General features: G+C 58.6%; 1 protein-coding gene across 1 annotated transcript; it reads right to left on the bottom strand.

The window, feature by feature from the left end:
• Positions 1–13,672: 13,672 nt before the first annotated feature.
• On the bottom strand, positions 13,673–17,487 carry A1Q1_00243 (ER organization and biogenesis-related protein; the record flags this gene model as incomplete). The annotated part of the gene is made up of 6 exons (XM_014326571.1): positions 13,673–13,694; positions 13,745–14,654; positions 14,734–15,427; positions 15,535–16,597; positions 16,839–17,157; positions 17,196–17,487. The coding sequence occupies 6 exons, from the start codon at positions 17,485–17,487 to the stop codon at positions 13,673–13,675; spliced, it is 3,300 nt and encodes a 1,099-aa protein (XP_014182046.1).
• Positions 17,488–17,520: the final 33 nt, after the last annotated feature.

Here is a 17,520-nt window from a genome sequence, read left to right as displayed (position 1 = left end):
TGAGCAATACCGGGGGGGGGTGTTGGACGGGGGCCGAGCACCGACAGACCGCCACGGAGTGAACCTGCAGCATCTGTGCCGTGAATTGCGGAGCGTACCCGCCCGTCGAGGACATACTAACATGATATCATTCCGACAGACATGGCCGAACACCACCCCTAAACGTTTGGTGGAGTCTATCTGGCGTCCTGGGACTCATCTTATCCCTGGAAGCTCTGCTTGGTAGTACGGAGTATTCTAAAGCCCACTGTAAGAAGACAACGAGAAGTATGTACTCCATCGTGAGTTCTGTCCGCCGTACCCGTTCCTTAGATTCGGGTCCAAATGGTGGGATGGGGCCGACCGATGCAACTTTCGCCTGTACGCGCTACGTAAAAACAAGGATGCATAAGCCTGCGGACCCTCACAGCACAGCCGTCTGTGACCGTCTAGCGTGCCTTTTGCGAGGCGCAGAAACAACCATGACATCGAGAACGGACAAGACGAAATTGCAACCCACCATTGTGGTTCAAATGGAATGCCGTTATAGCTGACGTGAGATATTCCATAATCATATCGCAGAGCCCATCATGCTTAGCAGCCTATTTACATTGGGTTCACTTACCGTTGAGGAGTGCCTTAGCACAGCTCGGCACCAGACTAGAAAGCCTTTCAGGCGTTGCGGAGCCTGTCAAGCACCGCGTGACGCGTGCCTCTGCAGCATCCACACAGTGCCTTTTTCCTCGCTCACCGCTGAGTCTTTCTCCGTCAGTCGTGTCTCGGCTTCTGTAGCTTATTCTGGGGATCTTTCTCTCCCTCAAACCCCGTGAGTGCAGATGCGCCGCAGCCGCCTACGGGATGGACTGTTCGCTTAAGCTGCAGAAGGTCTGGTCACCGGCGGCGGCGTTCGCCGGGAAACATACTGTTCCCTGTGCGCCTCGTTCTGTCGAGGCCCGCACACTGTTCCCGGCCTCCCACGCCTTCATGCCTGGGGGAGCTTGGCACGCCGTTCCTTGCTCCACAGAGACCGGCCGCGGGATCGCGGACCAAGCCGACTGTTCTGTTTTGGCCGACCTGCATGTGAGGGATACGATACGAGGACCGCAAACGAAAGGGTTCGAAAAGTTTGCACCCGCGCTCCCATTTCGTGCTTCGGACACAGTTAGGCTCCGAGATCTGGAAGTAAACGCAGACCTCTAAAATCCTTGGAAGCCAGTCTCTTGTCACCACTTGAGGAATCGGATACGACGCACCCTATGGTCTCACTCAATCCTTGGCATCACCCGACGACACTACATCGGGCCCCGACCCGAGCACACTATACATATCCCTACCCGCGTCGCCTTCACGCATACCACAGTCAATGCACATGGTGGAGTTCATTGCTCGCCTACGGGCTTTGAAGTCTGCCCACTTCGGTTTAGGCTGCTGCAAATGACTCACGGTCGAGGTTTGCGGACACGGTAGAACTGATAGCACCGAATGACGCCGCCCTAGCAGATTCTGCACCCCAGCCACAGTAGTGGGTCCGCTTTGCCCACAGAGACGTTCCAACTGGCAGCCACATACCACGTCTGGACCATGGCCCTAGCACGCAGGTGCGACAGAGTGTGGTGTGACCATAGGTTCGACCGCCGCACTGTCGCCGGCGCGAGATTATTGGAACACCGCAAGACAACTGTTGCGATTCTACCGCCCATTCACACTTCGGAGAACCCTGGAACCGGTCAAGCAGGAATCTTGCAAGGGGCTGTGAGGAGGCTCCGACTGAATCGTTAGGATTTCAGCCCTTCGACGCCATGGCCCGAAAGACGTTCTTGCATGAGCCCTCCCGATAGAGAGCCAAGCACAACAAGCCCCGAACGATGCAACGGCAGAAGTCAGGGGACTCGGTCTGCGACCTGTGGGCCAAGCTGTGGCCCATCATTCATGACCACACAGTTACCCCCAGATCCAAAGGGGACTTCGATCCTGGAACGTGCCGGTGTTATGAGATCCTTGCCGGACGCTGTTACGGCATGGCTGCGTTTCCAGAATCTCGTTGTATTCGTAAGAAAGCACATTCCTGGAACTCTGTCCGCATTTTAGGTTTGTCCGACGATGCGGGTTAAGCGAGGTCGGCGTGCTCTTTTCTGGGCTGAAAGATTTTGCGTAAGCCGAAGCGAGCTTTTGCAGATAAGGAAAGAGGATTGCGACGTGTCCCGTGTGCCACGTGGTTTTCATTGGTGTCCATGGTGCCGGAGCAGTGCGTGCAGTGACCCTTTGGATGGGAACCCGAGGCACACGAATGTTCGTGCGAGACGAGCGGCCTCTTTGATAGCTGACTAGCTGACCCGATGAGGAGCGCAGCGCACATTGGTCTGAGTCACGGGAAACGTGTAGAGATCCAGCGAACATATGCGTTCGCAAGCACTCGCGTGCACGACCCATGGACGAGGAATCTCATGAACAGCTCATTGATCGGGTTATTGAATGCAGCCTGATTCACAATCACAGATCTGGGCGGGGTTTGACACGAAACACCACTGCTAGCAGTCGGCTGAACCGACTCAAGCGGGCTCCAGCAAGGCAGCTGTCAGACTACATGGCTTGCCTCGTCTGCCGTGTCCGCCAACGTCTGCCGTTCCACGTTCTACCGGAACTCAGCCAGGTTTGAATGGGTGCCGCAAGCCAACTGGAACAATGGGCCGATATCTCCCCGATTCTTCACTCCAACTGTCACCCAGATCTCTGGGGCCCGATCGCGGACACTAGGCTTGTTCAGGATAACGTAGCTCGTGTGAGGTGCTTGAAACGTTCCTCCCCCCCCCCTGCTCCGTGGCCGTCCCCGGATGCATGAGTCTATGGCAATGAATCTCATTCAGACTCCGCTCTGGACCTCGAGGATCGAGGAGACGCTGGATCAGGCAGACCGTAACCAAACGCTACAGCTCTCGGTCTCTTGGCACCCCATCAGCTGAAGGTGATGGGAACCCTACACAGCTGACTGCGGGAATAACGCGGCACGTAGTCATGTATCTAAGGGTTCAGCTCGGTGCACACTTGGCCGACAGATCTGATGGGTCACGGAGCGCAACGAAACGCACACCAAAGCGAAGCGTCGCATGAGCTCCAGACGTTGCGCGGGTTGACGCTCTCATTTAGGTAATATCAGGTCAAGGGTACCCCAATCCATGGGCGACTGAATGAACCAGCGGCTGACAGTCCGTCAGTCGCGCGTACTCGTCGTTAGTCACTCGCGTAGGTAGCTTCGACTCCGACGGCGCCGTCATTGGCTCCTTGGCGAGGAGAGCGGAACCCGATCTCGACACCGAAGGCATGCCTGCAGGAGGGGAGGACCCAGTTCGGAAAAGGCGCTAATTCCTGGCGTCTGACACAGGCGGAGGCGGCGGGAACGCGTCGCACTCCCTCTTCGAGAAACGTTACTTGCAAACGCCGATTTTGATTACTTTGGGTTCTGGATGCTGTAACATGGTCTTGGTGGGCAGGAAGAAAAGAAGGGAAGGAAGGAATTTAGGGAGAGGAGCAGACGGAGCACGCCGTAGTTCATTCATTCTGGGCAGGGGTGCGGCGCATTCCTGCGACGCCATCACGTAAGCTCCCAGACATGACCTAGTCGTCCTCAACAGACAGGACAGGCAGGCGCACACTGGTCCGCACCTTACGCAATATGTTGGAACTCGAGATAGGCTCTGGTACATGTTCTGAGCTTGTGTGCGTGCCGTGTGCCGAGTCTAAGGTCCAGAAACGCCTGGGTACCTGACCCCCTAAGTACCTTGGCGATGGCGTTTGTCAAGCCGGTACGGCCACTTACGTTGGGAGGCTGCCGCCTCCCCCTGCAAAGAATGAGCAATACCTGAGTGCGAACCCAAAGTTTCCGCGCTGGGGTATTGTATGAGCTGGGCATTAATCATGAGACAGCATTGCATTACGGCCGTACGCCCGTTTGTGCCTTTGTGCCAGCGCGCCGGCCTGAGATTTGTCGAGGCTGGAATGGCTTCGAAATCAAACGCCACGGTTCCAGCATGAATTCAGCCCAGGAACGTTCGATGGCGGTTCCCAGTTCCCAGAGACATATTCTGTTGCATACTCTGCTGAGCTGCTGAGGCGTGCCCATGCCCAGACTGCCCCGTATAGTGGCCGATTGGCCGTTATACCGGACTGTCCATGGTCCATGATGCGCCCATGTCTGAGGTTGTGAAAATAAGCCGAGTCGACCACCCCTTCAGCCGTATAGCCCGACGGCGCCCGTGTCTAGGATTCGGCGTACTGCGACAGCAGATGCGCCATGCATTCAGTCAAGCGTTGTGGTAGCCCACGCTCGTAGCTTGCATCTTGCAGAGTCCACGCATCGGAGCAGAGTTGGGTGGTGCTGTGCTGCGAGCTGTGCTCCGAGAGGCGCTCACGATTGGGCCAGCGGAGCACGGCGGCCAAATGCAGGAGCACACTTGCGGGAACTTGCCGGCGGTGAGATCTCTTCCAGATCTTATTGCTCCCGAGACCCTGGCCTTCCATGTTCATTGGCTGTACAGTGACAAGGTTCAGTATGTTGTCGCCGCTCACGACCCCGCCTCGCAGCGCCTGCTCCACTCCGAAGCCTATCGGAATCCACTTCCATGGGCAGATGTAATCCTTGCTGACAGATTCCCGTTCGAGCTGAGTAAGGCGGCGATGAGGAGCCTCGACTGTTTTCGTTAAGGTTGGCTGCTTGAATGTACCAGACATCGATTAATAGGGTAGGAGCGGTTACAGCCGTCTGCGCGGGGAATAAAAATTGCGATCAATCGAGCTAAATCCAATAGTTTCACGATTAATGCCGGCATTTCCAGTACACGATGCAGATAATGAACTGGAAGGTTTTGGATTACGGAATGCTGGAACAACGGGTTCGGCGTCTTCTGATAAGCCATTAGGGTTGGCGCACGCGAGTTGGATACGACGTGTTTCGCTCTCAAACGCACGTACGCAGCTCGCGGCGCCGTGTAACGAGTACACACGGAATGCTTAGAACACCCAAATATCTGCAGCTTTGTCACATGGATTGTAGGGGATGTCTTCCGCCGGGGCGTCTAGCCCTCGACACTCTGATGTTGACATGTCGTGATGGTCTGGACAAAGTTTAAGAAACTGGAAGCTTCCAGCCCAGCCAATGCCAAGCAGTGTGATAGAAGCGTGGAGAGAGCATTGACCGTTGCATCTGTCTTCAGTTCCGATTCATTCGCTCGCTTTGGTTCGACACGGAACCCTTCCGTATGCCGGCGCTGCGGTTCTGCCTGGCGCCTGAGGGCTCGACAACCAAGAATATGCAGTCTGACTGAATCATCAAGGGCCACGCGCAAGGGGTTCGTGGCAACGTGCAGCCAGTGACCGAAGGAGCAATGATGCAGCCAAAGGGTAATGGCGTAACCCCCAAATGAATACATGGCTTCAGTAAGTCACCCGAAGCCGGAAACACTTTCATCGCACGTCCTCATTCCTTTCCAGGGACCAGATAGTCACTACCAGGCAGACCAGCCCAGTCGTCGAGAGCGCTCTGGGAACGTAATACGAGTTTCACAACTGAGTTGTGCAGGCTTGTTGGTGGAGGTGGCTCATGTTTCCTGTCATCAGAATTGAAGGAAGTCGCCTTATGCAGAGAAAACGTGCCGGTCCAGACTTTCGTAGCGCCATCTGTTACCCAGAGCACCGAATAGCCTCGATTTGCGCGGTGTCGCAACGCAACAACCGTCCCCGCTTGGTTGTCCCGGGGTCCAATCGGGGATGCATTGCGCACTTGCGCACTCGTCCAGGCCACTGCCTCTGTACCCCTCGTCCTGTGTAGGGGAGTATGAGACTGCAGAGGTCCTCGCATTCGATCCCTGACCCTGTTTATGACGCTGAGCGTGAAGGTGACTTTCAAACGTGACAATTAGGAACGGCAGGATACCTAGGACTCGGTTCCCATCCACTCACCCCCGCACTACTCCGCAAAAGGGGCTGTCCAACGGCTCTAGCTCCGCGTGAGAACAATTAAGAATTGCATTAGCCGCCAAAAACAGCCGTACGCGGGTACGTGGAGCAATTCTGACGCAAGCAGGCGGTCATCATATTGCATGCTCAACAAGGCACTGAAAGACCCATGAAGAGTTGACAGGCACAACAGCTGCTCGTCGATTGGAACAGCGATCGCAAGCGCAGCAGATGATCAGAAATCGGCCTCGGCTCGACCTCATGATTTCCCACGGAGCACAATCAGTTGGAGCGAGCAACATCTTGCCTGACTTGTCATGTCGTAGGCAACGGCAGTGCCTAACTCAATCTGTCGCGTTTCCGGTTTACGCGCACGTCCATGGAGCTTCTAGTTCCAGTGCCTTGATCGCAGCAGCTGGAATCCCCATCAGATTCGCGAGCTCCAATGACAAGCACAGGCTGCTTCGTGCGTCCTATAATTCTGTATGCATTGAAATGAGATACGATGTAGAACCCACCATTTGTTGACCATAGAGATGTGAGAGGCATTTCGACAACTCCGGCCGGAAGACGGATTCGGACCATGGACCCTGGGCTGATTGCGCTTGTTCCTATCACACTGCTCCGTGCAGATTTGCCGACACACTCGTCAGACTCGTCAGGATCTGTCGTGTGCAGCAATCGCTCGCTAGATCGTTATCTTGCTGCACTCTGCGCGTGACTCTGAGACATGTCGCCTGCACCCCCTTCCAACCCCTTGCACCGGGGGACAAGGGGGCTAAGGGCCCCGATCTCGTAGGAGATTCTCGGCCACATCGCGGGCAGCGACCACCGCCGCTCCGCCGTTCGAGCATTCAGTTGCGACGCTAAGCTGCCGGCCATGTCACCATATCTGATTGATTCCAATTGTTCGTTCAGTGGGTTGGGCGCAGCAGTTGGGTTCCGGGTGCATCATCGCTGAGGTACAGCAGGATCAGTAGGACTGCGTGAGGGTCAAGTCTGTACAAGTTGGGTCCCCGTCACGTAATAGAATCTAGGAAACCAGATGACGACGCAACGGTACGCAACGTGTTTCTACACCACTACCTTCGAGAAATCCTGAACCGATTACTGGTTCGGTCTACCGCCACACGCCGGGAGTGCGCACTCTCCTACACCACCGAGCCGAAACCAACGCACGTCACTCGTGGGCACCTGACATGGCGGAGATAACGGTGGCGCGACGCCCCGCAGCAATCTCCGCGTATCGCGGCGGAGCTACTACCCAAGTTCCCCGCCCCGCCCCCGGATTGTGGGTAGTCGTGGGTAGGCCGCAGGCCAGGAGTGGGCGTGGGCTGCCGTCGCCCCCACAGCCCTCCACTCACTCCGTCGGAACGGGACCGACGCACGGCTTGGCGTGATTCGCAAGTGCACCTCCATCGGATCTCAAAATCTTGCCAAGATATCACAATAATAGCATTAAGCATTCTTGAACGTGCATCCCGTGCACAGCTGTGAGACACTCGGATCACTTGACCTCGCATTCGGCAGCACCGTCGCCTCCAAGCGGCGCAGCGTTGATGAAAATGGCCCGATAACTCATGGGTGAACCGCGCCAAGAGTGGGCCGCCGTCGCCCAGCGACCCCGGGTCACTGTAGGTCTTCATCAGCAGGTGGAGGAGGTGGGGCACGCTGTTTGTCCGTCTTTCCATGCACGTTGGGGAGGACTGGTATAGCGATCCATGCAAACAACCGAAAGAGCCGTTCGGTATGTCCGAGCGACATCCTGCAATGTAGTCGGGAAAGGCACACTCAAGCGGCTGAGACACGACCACCCGCCGGAGCACTACCGATTCCGCGACCCCGAGGACAAAGCGGCGTGTCCCCCGGCAGCGGCCAAATCGACACCCTCGCGCAGTTGATCTCGATACGAGCCAGCAACTGTCAACTTTCGTGGCACTTTGGAGCATCTCAATATCCCTACTGATGGCGATCCCGGCACACTCATTCTCACGGGCCTCGTCTCGGCAGAGTTGCACCAGCATGGAACTCAGTCTGCGAAGAAGCCCCTTCGAGTGTCAAGAGAATCTCGGGATACTGGCGCCGGGGGCGACTGCGGCACTCTGGGCGAGCTGCAGTTGAGAAACAATGCGTGTCCCAGAGTTGGGAATGTTTGATCTCAATCCAGCTCGAGATTACGACAGTGCTGACCCCGCGGCTGAGACACGACCACCCGCCGGAGCACTACCGATTCCGCGACCCCGAGGACAAAGCGGCGTGTCCCCCGGCAGCGGCCAAATCGACACCCTCGCGCAGTTGATCTCGATACGAGCCAGCAACTGTCAACTTTCGTGGCACTTTGGAGCATCTCAATATCCCTACTGATGGCGATCCCGGCACACTCATTCTCACGGGCCTCGTCTCGGCAGAGTTGCACCAGCATGGAACTCAGTCTGCGAAGAAGCCCCTTCGAGTGTCAAGAGAATCTCGGGATACTGGCGCCGGGGGCGACTGCGGCACTCTGGGCGAGCTGCAGTTGAGAAACAATGCGTGTCCCAGAGTTGGGAATGTTTGATCTCAATCCAGCTCGAGATTACGACAGTGCTGACCCCGCCCTCCCCCCCACCCCCCGATGACTGACTCAGTGTCAATGGTGACTGACCAGCACATTTAGCGCGAAAGACTGCCGCAGTTAGCGCACGGGCATGCGCCTAGTCACCTTTACGTGATCGTCGAAGCAGATGACTACGCTGCGAGCCGCAGACGTCATATTCGGGCTATCTATTCCGGAACGCGGCGCAGTGCCTTGAAGATCGCCTCACCGAGCAAAGTAGGCTGCACAGCATCTCCCACATGCGAGGGTCCGCGGGTGGCACTCACGGGGCGCGGCGATCCTTTTGATTTCCAAGACCACCACCGCCATACCACGGCTCTCGGAGCAACAAGTCTGCCCACATGCCTCGTTCCCCGCAGTGGTGGCCGTCTGTTGGGTTATTGGCTTCTGCTCTTCCCCAGACTCTGCGGACTCGACACCCCTTGCTCTGCGCAGAAGTCTTCGGGTGCACCAAGAAGGAATGTGGCTGCTTGTTCGCTGCGAGGTTCATCTGAGTGATCTTGCCTCGGCAGCTGGGTGGTTCTGATACTTGAAAAGTAGAGATCCGGCCGCCTCAGCGCAGTCTATCCTGTACTGCGCGGCGCGGGGCCGGGGATAGCCGCGGCCCAACCCCCTTTGGCATAGTCGCCTTCCCCTGACAGCAAAGCCGTGCCAAGCAAGGACTTAACCATGCCAAAGGAGATCCTTCTCGGCTACCTAGCCAGAAGGGGGCGAAAGCGCAGAGGCTGGAACGGTAGAATGACTTGAGCACCACCGTAGGACCGGCGTATGAACGTTGGGCCATTGAGATCTCATCTCCTTCACTGGATCTGCATCACTGTAATATGTCTGAGGGTGTATATTGATGCGAGCCCGTCGAATGTGTCCATTGGGCGACGAAAGAGAGCGAGTGGCAGACTGCATTGCACGCCACATTCCAGGTGTTAGTGGCAATCGTTCCAATCACAACTGTGCTCGACAGCCCTGTAGATGGGACAACACGACAAGGTACAACTTAGGGGGGACACTATGCATCGCTTCGTCGGAGACCGCGCAAAATCGTCCGAGACCGCGGTGCGGGATCCGAAACCCGAAGTGACCATTGGCTTCTAGTCACCTCCGATCGTAGAATGAAATTGCGAGGCTACGGAGAGACCGATCGCTAGTCATCCTTCTACGTGTCAGCTGCACGGAAATGCCGAACAAAAGGCTGGCCTATGTACTATGAGTAAGGTAGGAAGACCGACGGGCACACCAGAGACGCTAGCCATGAACACAGTCGCTGGGACCGCTTTTCGTGGATTCACGGAGTCGCGGACCGTAGCATTGGAAAACACAGCAGTCTGCGACAGCAGCAGAACCCAGGCAGTGCTCGACACAATGATACTACGGCGTGTGCGAGACTGCAGCCGGTAGTGACTCTTGGCGTTCACTCCCTAGACGTGCCGTGACCTTGCCAAAGTGTCCGTTCCAGATGGGTTGGAAATGAAGATCCGTGGAGACGTCTTCACACGCAATACCTCGGCAGGTCCGAGGCAGGATGGGGGTACCATCACAATGTTAGTACGTTGAAGTGACTGCTCCATTGCCCCTCACGCTCACAGAATGGAAGCCACCGGGTACGAGGCGTCCCAACGCAGCAGTAGTGCAGGGGGGCACGTTCATTCGGCGATCATCTCTACCCCCTGGCAGAATGACTAGGCTCTGCTTCAACCCAGTGAGAACCAGTGAGAAGTGCTCAGTTGACTAGGGAAACCCGGACCGACCGGGCACGAGTAGTCAGCCGCTCACGCTTTGCATGGCGGCGGCTGCAGGGATCTGGCATTAATGTCTCTCCGTAGCCTAGTGCGGCGCCGACTGGTCGGATCACAGACTATCCGGACAAACTTCGGAGAAACGGACAGCTGGTCTGACGCTTGTGAGGTGCCACGAACGGCCCAACGGCTCTGGCGGGACCAGCGGGTCGAACGGACTTAGCGGCGCCGACGCGCAGCAGTGCACAGCTGCAGCTCGGCGATCCTTCGATCACTGGCCTTGCACATCAAGCGCACGGGCGTCGAAGTCTAGTCGAGCCACCGAAGCGTCCAGAACGGAGGCCAGGAGGGGCAAGTGCTGAGACTCCACAACGCCGAGGAACAGCGGCCCGCCCACATCGACGGCGGGCACCGCCCTCCTTCGCATCTTTCCTCCGCACTATTCACGTTCATGCGCAAACTCATTGCGTCCCGGGACTGACGGCTAACTACTCATCATCACATCACGCACGACCCGGGCTAACCCTACTAGGACGTTTCGCTGCGTTACAGATGAGCGGATGGTGGGTTGGTCATCACGATCCGTCGCTAACACTCGTTGAGTATGTAGCGCTGGGATTAGATGGCAGGGCCGGTCCGATGTGCTCGCTCACCGAGGACTGCGGGCCGACGATGCGCGCGCCTGCAGGGGTTCCGTTGAAATTGATACAAATGACCCACTGTTCTTCGAACGTCCTAACGTTCGGAACTTCATTTGGGCCACCGTAGCGCGCATAGTGCTCGGTCTTGCGGGGTTTGCTTAATCGCCCAATTTGCCGGTGACGCCTGCTGTGCTAGCGCAGTCACTGGCTTTGCTGTTGTCGCTCCGGGGCTGCAGACTCCCATTCTCAAGCTGTTGATCCCCTCAGGAAGCTAGGAGCTCCCGCAAAACGAATGGTACGGGTGCCGGGGGATATGCAGGATCTATAGCGGAACTGGGTCACTCTGCCCTTGCTACCAATGTTCAAATGCCCCGATGCGTCGAAGTCGACACCCGGCTACAACCCGAAGATGGGCGCGGGAGCCCGCAAGGCGATGCTTAGAGTTACATCGGGTGCAATAATGCCTCAAATTAAGCCCCCTAATGAAGAGGAACGCGCATAGAACGCTTCAGCGTGAATGGTCGAGTGCTTGGCGTGGAGTAGCCATAGAAGCGTGAGTGGTGAGATCAAGGGCACAGACAGTGGGGCTGGTCTGGAGACATCGAAGCGACCGTAGCGAGATGAGGCTTCACAAGTGAGACAAGATGGAGCTAAGCAAGCAGAGTGGTCGAGCCGGATACCACAAACTTTCTCGTGGCTATCATTGAAGCTAAGGCCCGAAACCGGGCCGGCAGCGACAGCCGACTCAGAGCCCGCTAAGTCCTTCGCAAGCGAGCGTACCGAGACATTGCACAGTCAGCAGTGAGCAAGCTTGGCTCCAGGTACTCCAGGCTGTGGGTTCCGACGGATCGACTTTGCGCCTGTTGTTGTCATGTGCGCAATGCGTTCTAAACTTACCCATCGAATGAAGAAGAAGAGGTCAGATGTCTCCTTGCAAGCTGAGCGGGAACGGATTTGCGCCCCTCAAGCTGTGCTGCCAGTGCTATTCTAGCTGCCTGCTATCCAGCGCTGGACGCGTGCTCACCAACTCGGTCATGCTCTCGATCGCTTTCATTGAGCTCTCGATCATCATCTTCTAGGCAACTGGCGGCCCACTTTCCGTTGGGCAGGGGTTCCGTCGGCTTGACTGAACAAGACCAGCGAGCGTTTCATGGTCAGGCGGAAAGAAGGCTTCTCAACTTACGTGCTTACCATCATGATTCACCGCAGGCGGTAGCAGCAATCGGTGGACACTCAGAGCGGTTGCATGAATTGTGACAGTCGTCAAGTCGTACCCTGCGCTGATCCATTCCAGCTCTTGCCCGCCTCTGGACTCGAGCGCCGTACAATCATGATCTTCCCGTCGAGGGGGGCATTCACGTTATGCTAGCCTGCACGGCGAGGTTTGGAGGGAGAGAGGATAACTGGACTCCGGCTCGCGGAGATACAGTAGACAACACGGCTCCAACCTCACGCTGAATGCACTGCCGACTGCCACGGATCACTCCAGCACCTTATTCCAACGTTCGGCAGGCACATACAGGGCCGGCAGATGTCTTGCCGCGCTCGTCCGCCACGTCTGTGCATACCTCGAGCCATTCCAGTCACCTGGCCCAGTGAAGTCGTGGCAGAGGCTTGATCAACCGTTCCGCCAACATTGGTCCGCGCACACCTCGTAACGAAGCGCCTCCTCAGCCTGGCCGCTTTCGGCACGGAACGATCCACGAGCGGCTCGCGGACATAGACAACACGGCAACTACAGATGAAACAGTGGCTTTTGAACCCGCTCGTTTCTATCTTCGACCACTTTGATGACCGAGTGACAGAAAGGAGGGCGGAGGAGTCACCGACCTCTTCGACCTTCACCAATTCACAATGCCTTCTCGTGAGGTTCTTGCGCTTCTTGCCGGCTTGCTGGCCTTGCTGAGTCACTTTGCTGGCAACGTTCCAGCCCTTGCAGCGGGATGGCACACTCCGATCGATACCTGGAATCGATTGTGCAAAGGTCGATGCCCGATCAATCGGGTCCCGCGTGTGTATGCTCGCTGGGGACCACATGACGGATTCGATACGCGGAGAGCGGTCTCTGCGTCGGGAATAGACACGGAGTATCGATGGACCGGCTCGAGCTCGGGTTTGCCGAGCGACTTAACTGCTATATCCCGTCCTTCTTGCATTCATAGTCACTCCTTTTCTCATTTATCGTCGAATTGACACACGCGGGGCAACGTCTGCAGCAGCCGCAGCGGAAGACTGGCCGACGTCGGTCCCGTCGCCGACGCTTGCCACGCTCGCCGGCTCGCCACTGCATTCCAGTGCTGATCCCGTAGCGCAATGCATCTATTCTAACATTATGTGTTGGTGTATTGTGGGTGTCGAGCCACACAGGCTGCGCATGCCACATCATCGGATACTAATAGTGATGATCACGATCGCTGCAATGAACGGGCATCGATGGGCATGAGGCGGGCATCAAGGGGTCTTCTAACGGGCAAACTGTGAGGGCATTCTGGCAATCGGACCGGACGATCCGATCTCGGAATGCCCATTGCGCATGCCGCGACAATCAGGCATGGGCGGAACGCGGAACGGTTTTGGGCCACGCACGGCTACAAGTCGCTGTGTCCCGTGATTCCGGCCGCGAAGTGGGCTTCCCCTGGAATGGAATCGATGGAAGTCGAGTGCGGCTACTCAGGTGTGATTCTACTCGGATGCACTCGCCCACTACTCTGTCCCGTTAGCTCGAATCCACGATGAAGCAGTCAACACTTACGCCTTGTTGCAAGTGTGGCACCTGATTACTGGTTGAACGCGGCCCATCTGTGGCACTGTCAGTGATCTGCAGATGCTATAATGGGGCAGGTACTCACGCCTCGCTGAGCTGGCCAAAAACGCCGTTCGCGAGCAGACGCTGCTCCGGCGTCGTGTTCATACCCGCGAGCTTGTCCGGGTGCAAGCGAGCAATGACCTTCATGTACTTGATCTTGACCTGCTTGTCGGTGACGAGCTCGTGCATGCCGACCTTGAGCAGCACGGGCTCCCAGAGCACGAGCTGGAGGCTAGAAAGCAGCGCACGGAGGTTGGTTTCCTTGCCCTTGCGCCAGGCGTCGAGCTTGGCGTCCACTGCGTCCTTGACAGCCAGGCGTGCCTCATCCTCCTTCTCCTGCTGCTGGGCGGCCTTGCGCAGCTCCGCGACGGCGGCAGACTTGCCCACATCTGCGGGGCGCGAGGGCGGGCGCGGCGTAGACGGCTTCGAGGGCTTGGGCGTCGCCTTCGGTGTCGGGTCCAGCATCGCCTTGGCACGCTTGATACCCTCACTCGCCTGCGCCTTGCTTCCCTGCCCGCCGAGAGCGGCGTCGTATCCCATCACACGCTCCCAGTCGTCCAGCGCCTGACGCCACTTCTCGCCCATCTCGTGCGCCTGGGCGCGCTTTGAGGTCGCCTTGACCAGCGCATCACCGAGCTTGACGTCGCAGTCCGCCGGAAGCGGCGCCTCTCTGCTCGGGTGGTACTTGGGCCCGACGAGGTCGATGACGACGCCGCAGTCCTGGATCGCCTTGGTCGACTCGCCGAGCTTGAGCCAGGTCGCCGCACGGTTGTTGTGGAGCGGCACGAGCTGGATGTGGCCCGCTGGCAGCGCCGAGATCGCAGCAGAGTACGCCACCTCCGCCTCCGTGAACCGACCGAGCTTGAAGTGCTCATTGCCCTTCGCCTTGTGCTGGGCTGCGGCAGAGGTTTGCGCCTCGGTCGCAGGCACGAGCTGGCGTGCAGGGGGAGGTGCTGCAGGCGTCGCAGGGGTGGAAGATCGCGACGAGGCGGGTGGCGCCGCCAGGTCGCCGGTTCGGCGAAACGTACGCACGCTTCGGCTCCTCGGCGAACAGCAGGTCCGCCCGTTCCCTAGCCGTCATGCTCGGCTGCGGCACCGGTTTGGGTCGCGCAGCCTGGGCAGTCTGCGAATGCTGCGTACGCCGCGTCTCAGCCTCGTCGTCCGAGTCCTGGAACCCGCCGCCGGACACCTCTTGCTGATCACCAGGGCCGTTTGCCTCCGCACGCTGCGCCTCCTCCGCCTCGACCATCCAGCGCGGCCGTCCGTCAGCAGGACGCCGCTTCGCGGCCTGCTGCTCCTCGTATGCCTTCCTCTGCTCTTCATACGCCTTCATTGCGCGCTCCTTGCCGGTGTTCCACAGACTTGTCGCCTTGAACAGCATGTTTGACCCGATCTCAGACGCCTGGGCCATCAGGCGCTCAGCCTGATCAACCGGCTGATCACGCTGGTCGCGGTGCTCGTCCGCCGGCTGGGCCTGTCGGCGCACAGAGTCGCGTGAAGGACCAGCGCGGCGGGCCGCATGCCGGGCTCTCCGCTCAGCCTCGCGCTCCTCGCGCGCCTGCATCTCACGGGCAACACGCTCGTCGTCCATCTCCAGTTCCTCGTCCCGACCACCGCCACCACTTCCTCCGACGAGCGACTCGATCGCAGCCTGGACGTCCAGACCCGTCGGCGTGGCAGCCAGAGCAGCGCGGGCCTGAGCGGGCGAGAAACCCATCTCCACGATCTGACCGACGATATGGGGTGGAGGCGAGGCGGCTCCTTCCCGCGAGGGGGCTTCTCGACGAGGTTCGCGGCGCTGGATGTCAGTTCGAGAGGTGCAGAAGAACTCACAGCTGACGTGCTCCCAAGACCTCCGAGGAGATCATCGTCGTCCTCGGCAAAGTCATTGCCATAATCAAAGTCTGATGGCCGGTCATTTCTCTCCTCTGCCGGCTTGTCCGAGGCAGACGGCACCGACGCCGCGAGGGCGTCAAGGTCCCATGGATCAGACGGGCCAGACGACTTGGAGCCGCTTCCCGTGGTACCTCCCAGGAGATCTCCGCCGGTCGGGTTCACCTGGGTCGGCTTCGAGCTGCCGCCGAGGAAGTCATCGAGATCGTCGTGGTCGTCGTTGGCGGGTGTCGCGGACTTGGCCATATCCGAGTCCCAGAAAGAGCCGGCTTTGGGCGCCGAAGTCGTTGAGCTGGGCGAAGGCGATGTTCGTGCGGAGAGATGTGAGGCAGTACGCGCAACAGCGGGCTGCGGCTTCGGGGCGAGCATGGGATGGGAGGGCGCAGGACTCGAAGGCTTCACTGGGGCCGGGCTCGCGGGCTTGGGCGCATCGAAGCCATCGAGGAAGCCGCCCCATTGTTCCCGTTCGCGCCGCTCCTTCTCCGCCTTCTCGGCAGCGAGCTTGGCAGCACGCTCCGCCATGCTCAAGTTCTTGCCCGAAGACGCGGGGCTGCTAGATCCACCCAGCAGATCGCTGAAGGCGTCGCCGCCGATCGCAGGCTTGGGCGCACTGGCTCCCATAGCAGGTGTGCGCTGACCAGAGCCCATGGCTGGTGTCGAGGTGCCGTTCGTTCCATTTCGTCCCTGTAATCCGGCCGCACTCCCTGGCCGTGGACTCGGGACAAGCGGGGTCGACCGGCCAGAATAGTTCGGCGCACTCGGGTTCGCCGGCTTCGAAAGGAAGTCGAATGCGCCAGCGCCCGACGGCGGCTTTGCCCCGCCCGAAGTGGAGGAGCCAGACGCCGGCTTGTCGGACCAGCTGAGGTCGAGGAGGTCGTCCATGCGAGAAGGCTGTGTGTGCGGACTGGAGTATCGTTTGATGAAAGGTCTCGAAAGTGTGTGCGGAATTCTCGAGATGGATAACGCGGGAGTGAGTGTCGACGCAGCGATGGTCGGATGACGCCTAGTCCGTGATTGTCGCGTGGCACAACAGTCACGTGTTTGACACTGGACCGGCTGAAGTCGCGTCGCGTCAGCGGAAGGCGCTCCGGTGGCCGAGGAAGGACCATGCATGTCATGCTCGATGCGGGGTATCTAGATGCTATGGACTTAAACTGACGCCGACGCCAACCTACTCGTCGTCGTTGAAGAAGAGGACCCTGGGATGTAAGCTGGAGTCCACTGGTGCAATTGATCAAACTCACGAGACAGTGACATCGTCACGGAAGTATCGGGACGCCTTTCCGTGCAGACTGAGCAGCTCGGAGCGCTCCTTGCGGTCGCCGCCTCCAAAGGCGTTGCGGATGAGGTGGGTCGCGGCATTGTCGTCGCCCTCGAACGCCCACTCGCCGCTGGCGCGGTCTGCTGTTCCGGGCAGAGGCTGGACGGGGAATGGCCGGGGCTCGGTGGTCGTCAGCTTGAGCTCCTTCGGCAGCTCCGTCTTAGGGACATCGTCGCGCTTGGGCTGCGTCATGAAGGATGCAACAAGCGCGGCAGCCTCCTCAGAGGTCAGGCGGTCCCATACTGTTCGTCAGTCACAGAGCGCAGAGAAGGAAACTCACGTCCGTCAGTAGCAAGGATGACGAAGCGCATCTTCTCGCCCTTGCTGTTGACGAGCTGGCGGTGGGTCACCTCCGGGCGGGCGGTAACGTAAGGAGGGGTAAAGTTCCACGGGCGAATGTTGCGCGTCTTGGGCTGGCCGGCGGCGCGCATGCCATCGGCGATCTGCTCGCCCTCCTTCGTCGTCCACTTGTAGACGGCGTCACCGAACGCACGCGTGGGCTGGAGACCACCCTGAACACGGCCGTGGCGGATGACAGTGTCGGCCTCGTGTGCGGGGTGCTCAGAGCGCATACTGTTGTCAGCTACTAATCCAGCATCGGAAGC

This window comes from Trichosporon asahii (genome assembly GCF_000293215.1).
Source record: "Trichosporon asahii var. asahii CBS 2479 unplaced genomic scaffold scaffold00018, whole genome shotgun sequence".
NCBI classification, from domain to species: Eukaryota; Fungi; Basidiomycota; class Tremellomycetes; order Trichosporonales; family Trichosporonaceae; genus Trichosporon; species Trichosporon asahii.
The sequence above is the reverse complement of the archived record's forward strand: the minus strand, read 5'-3'. Positions and strand labels throughout refer to the sequence as shown.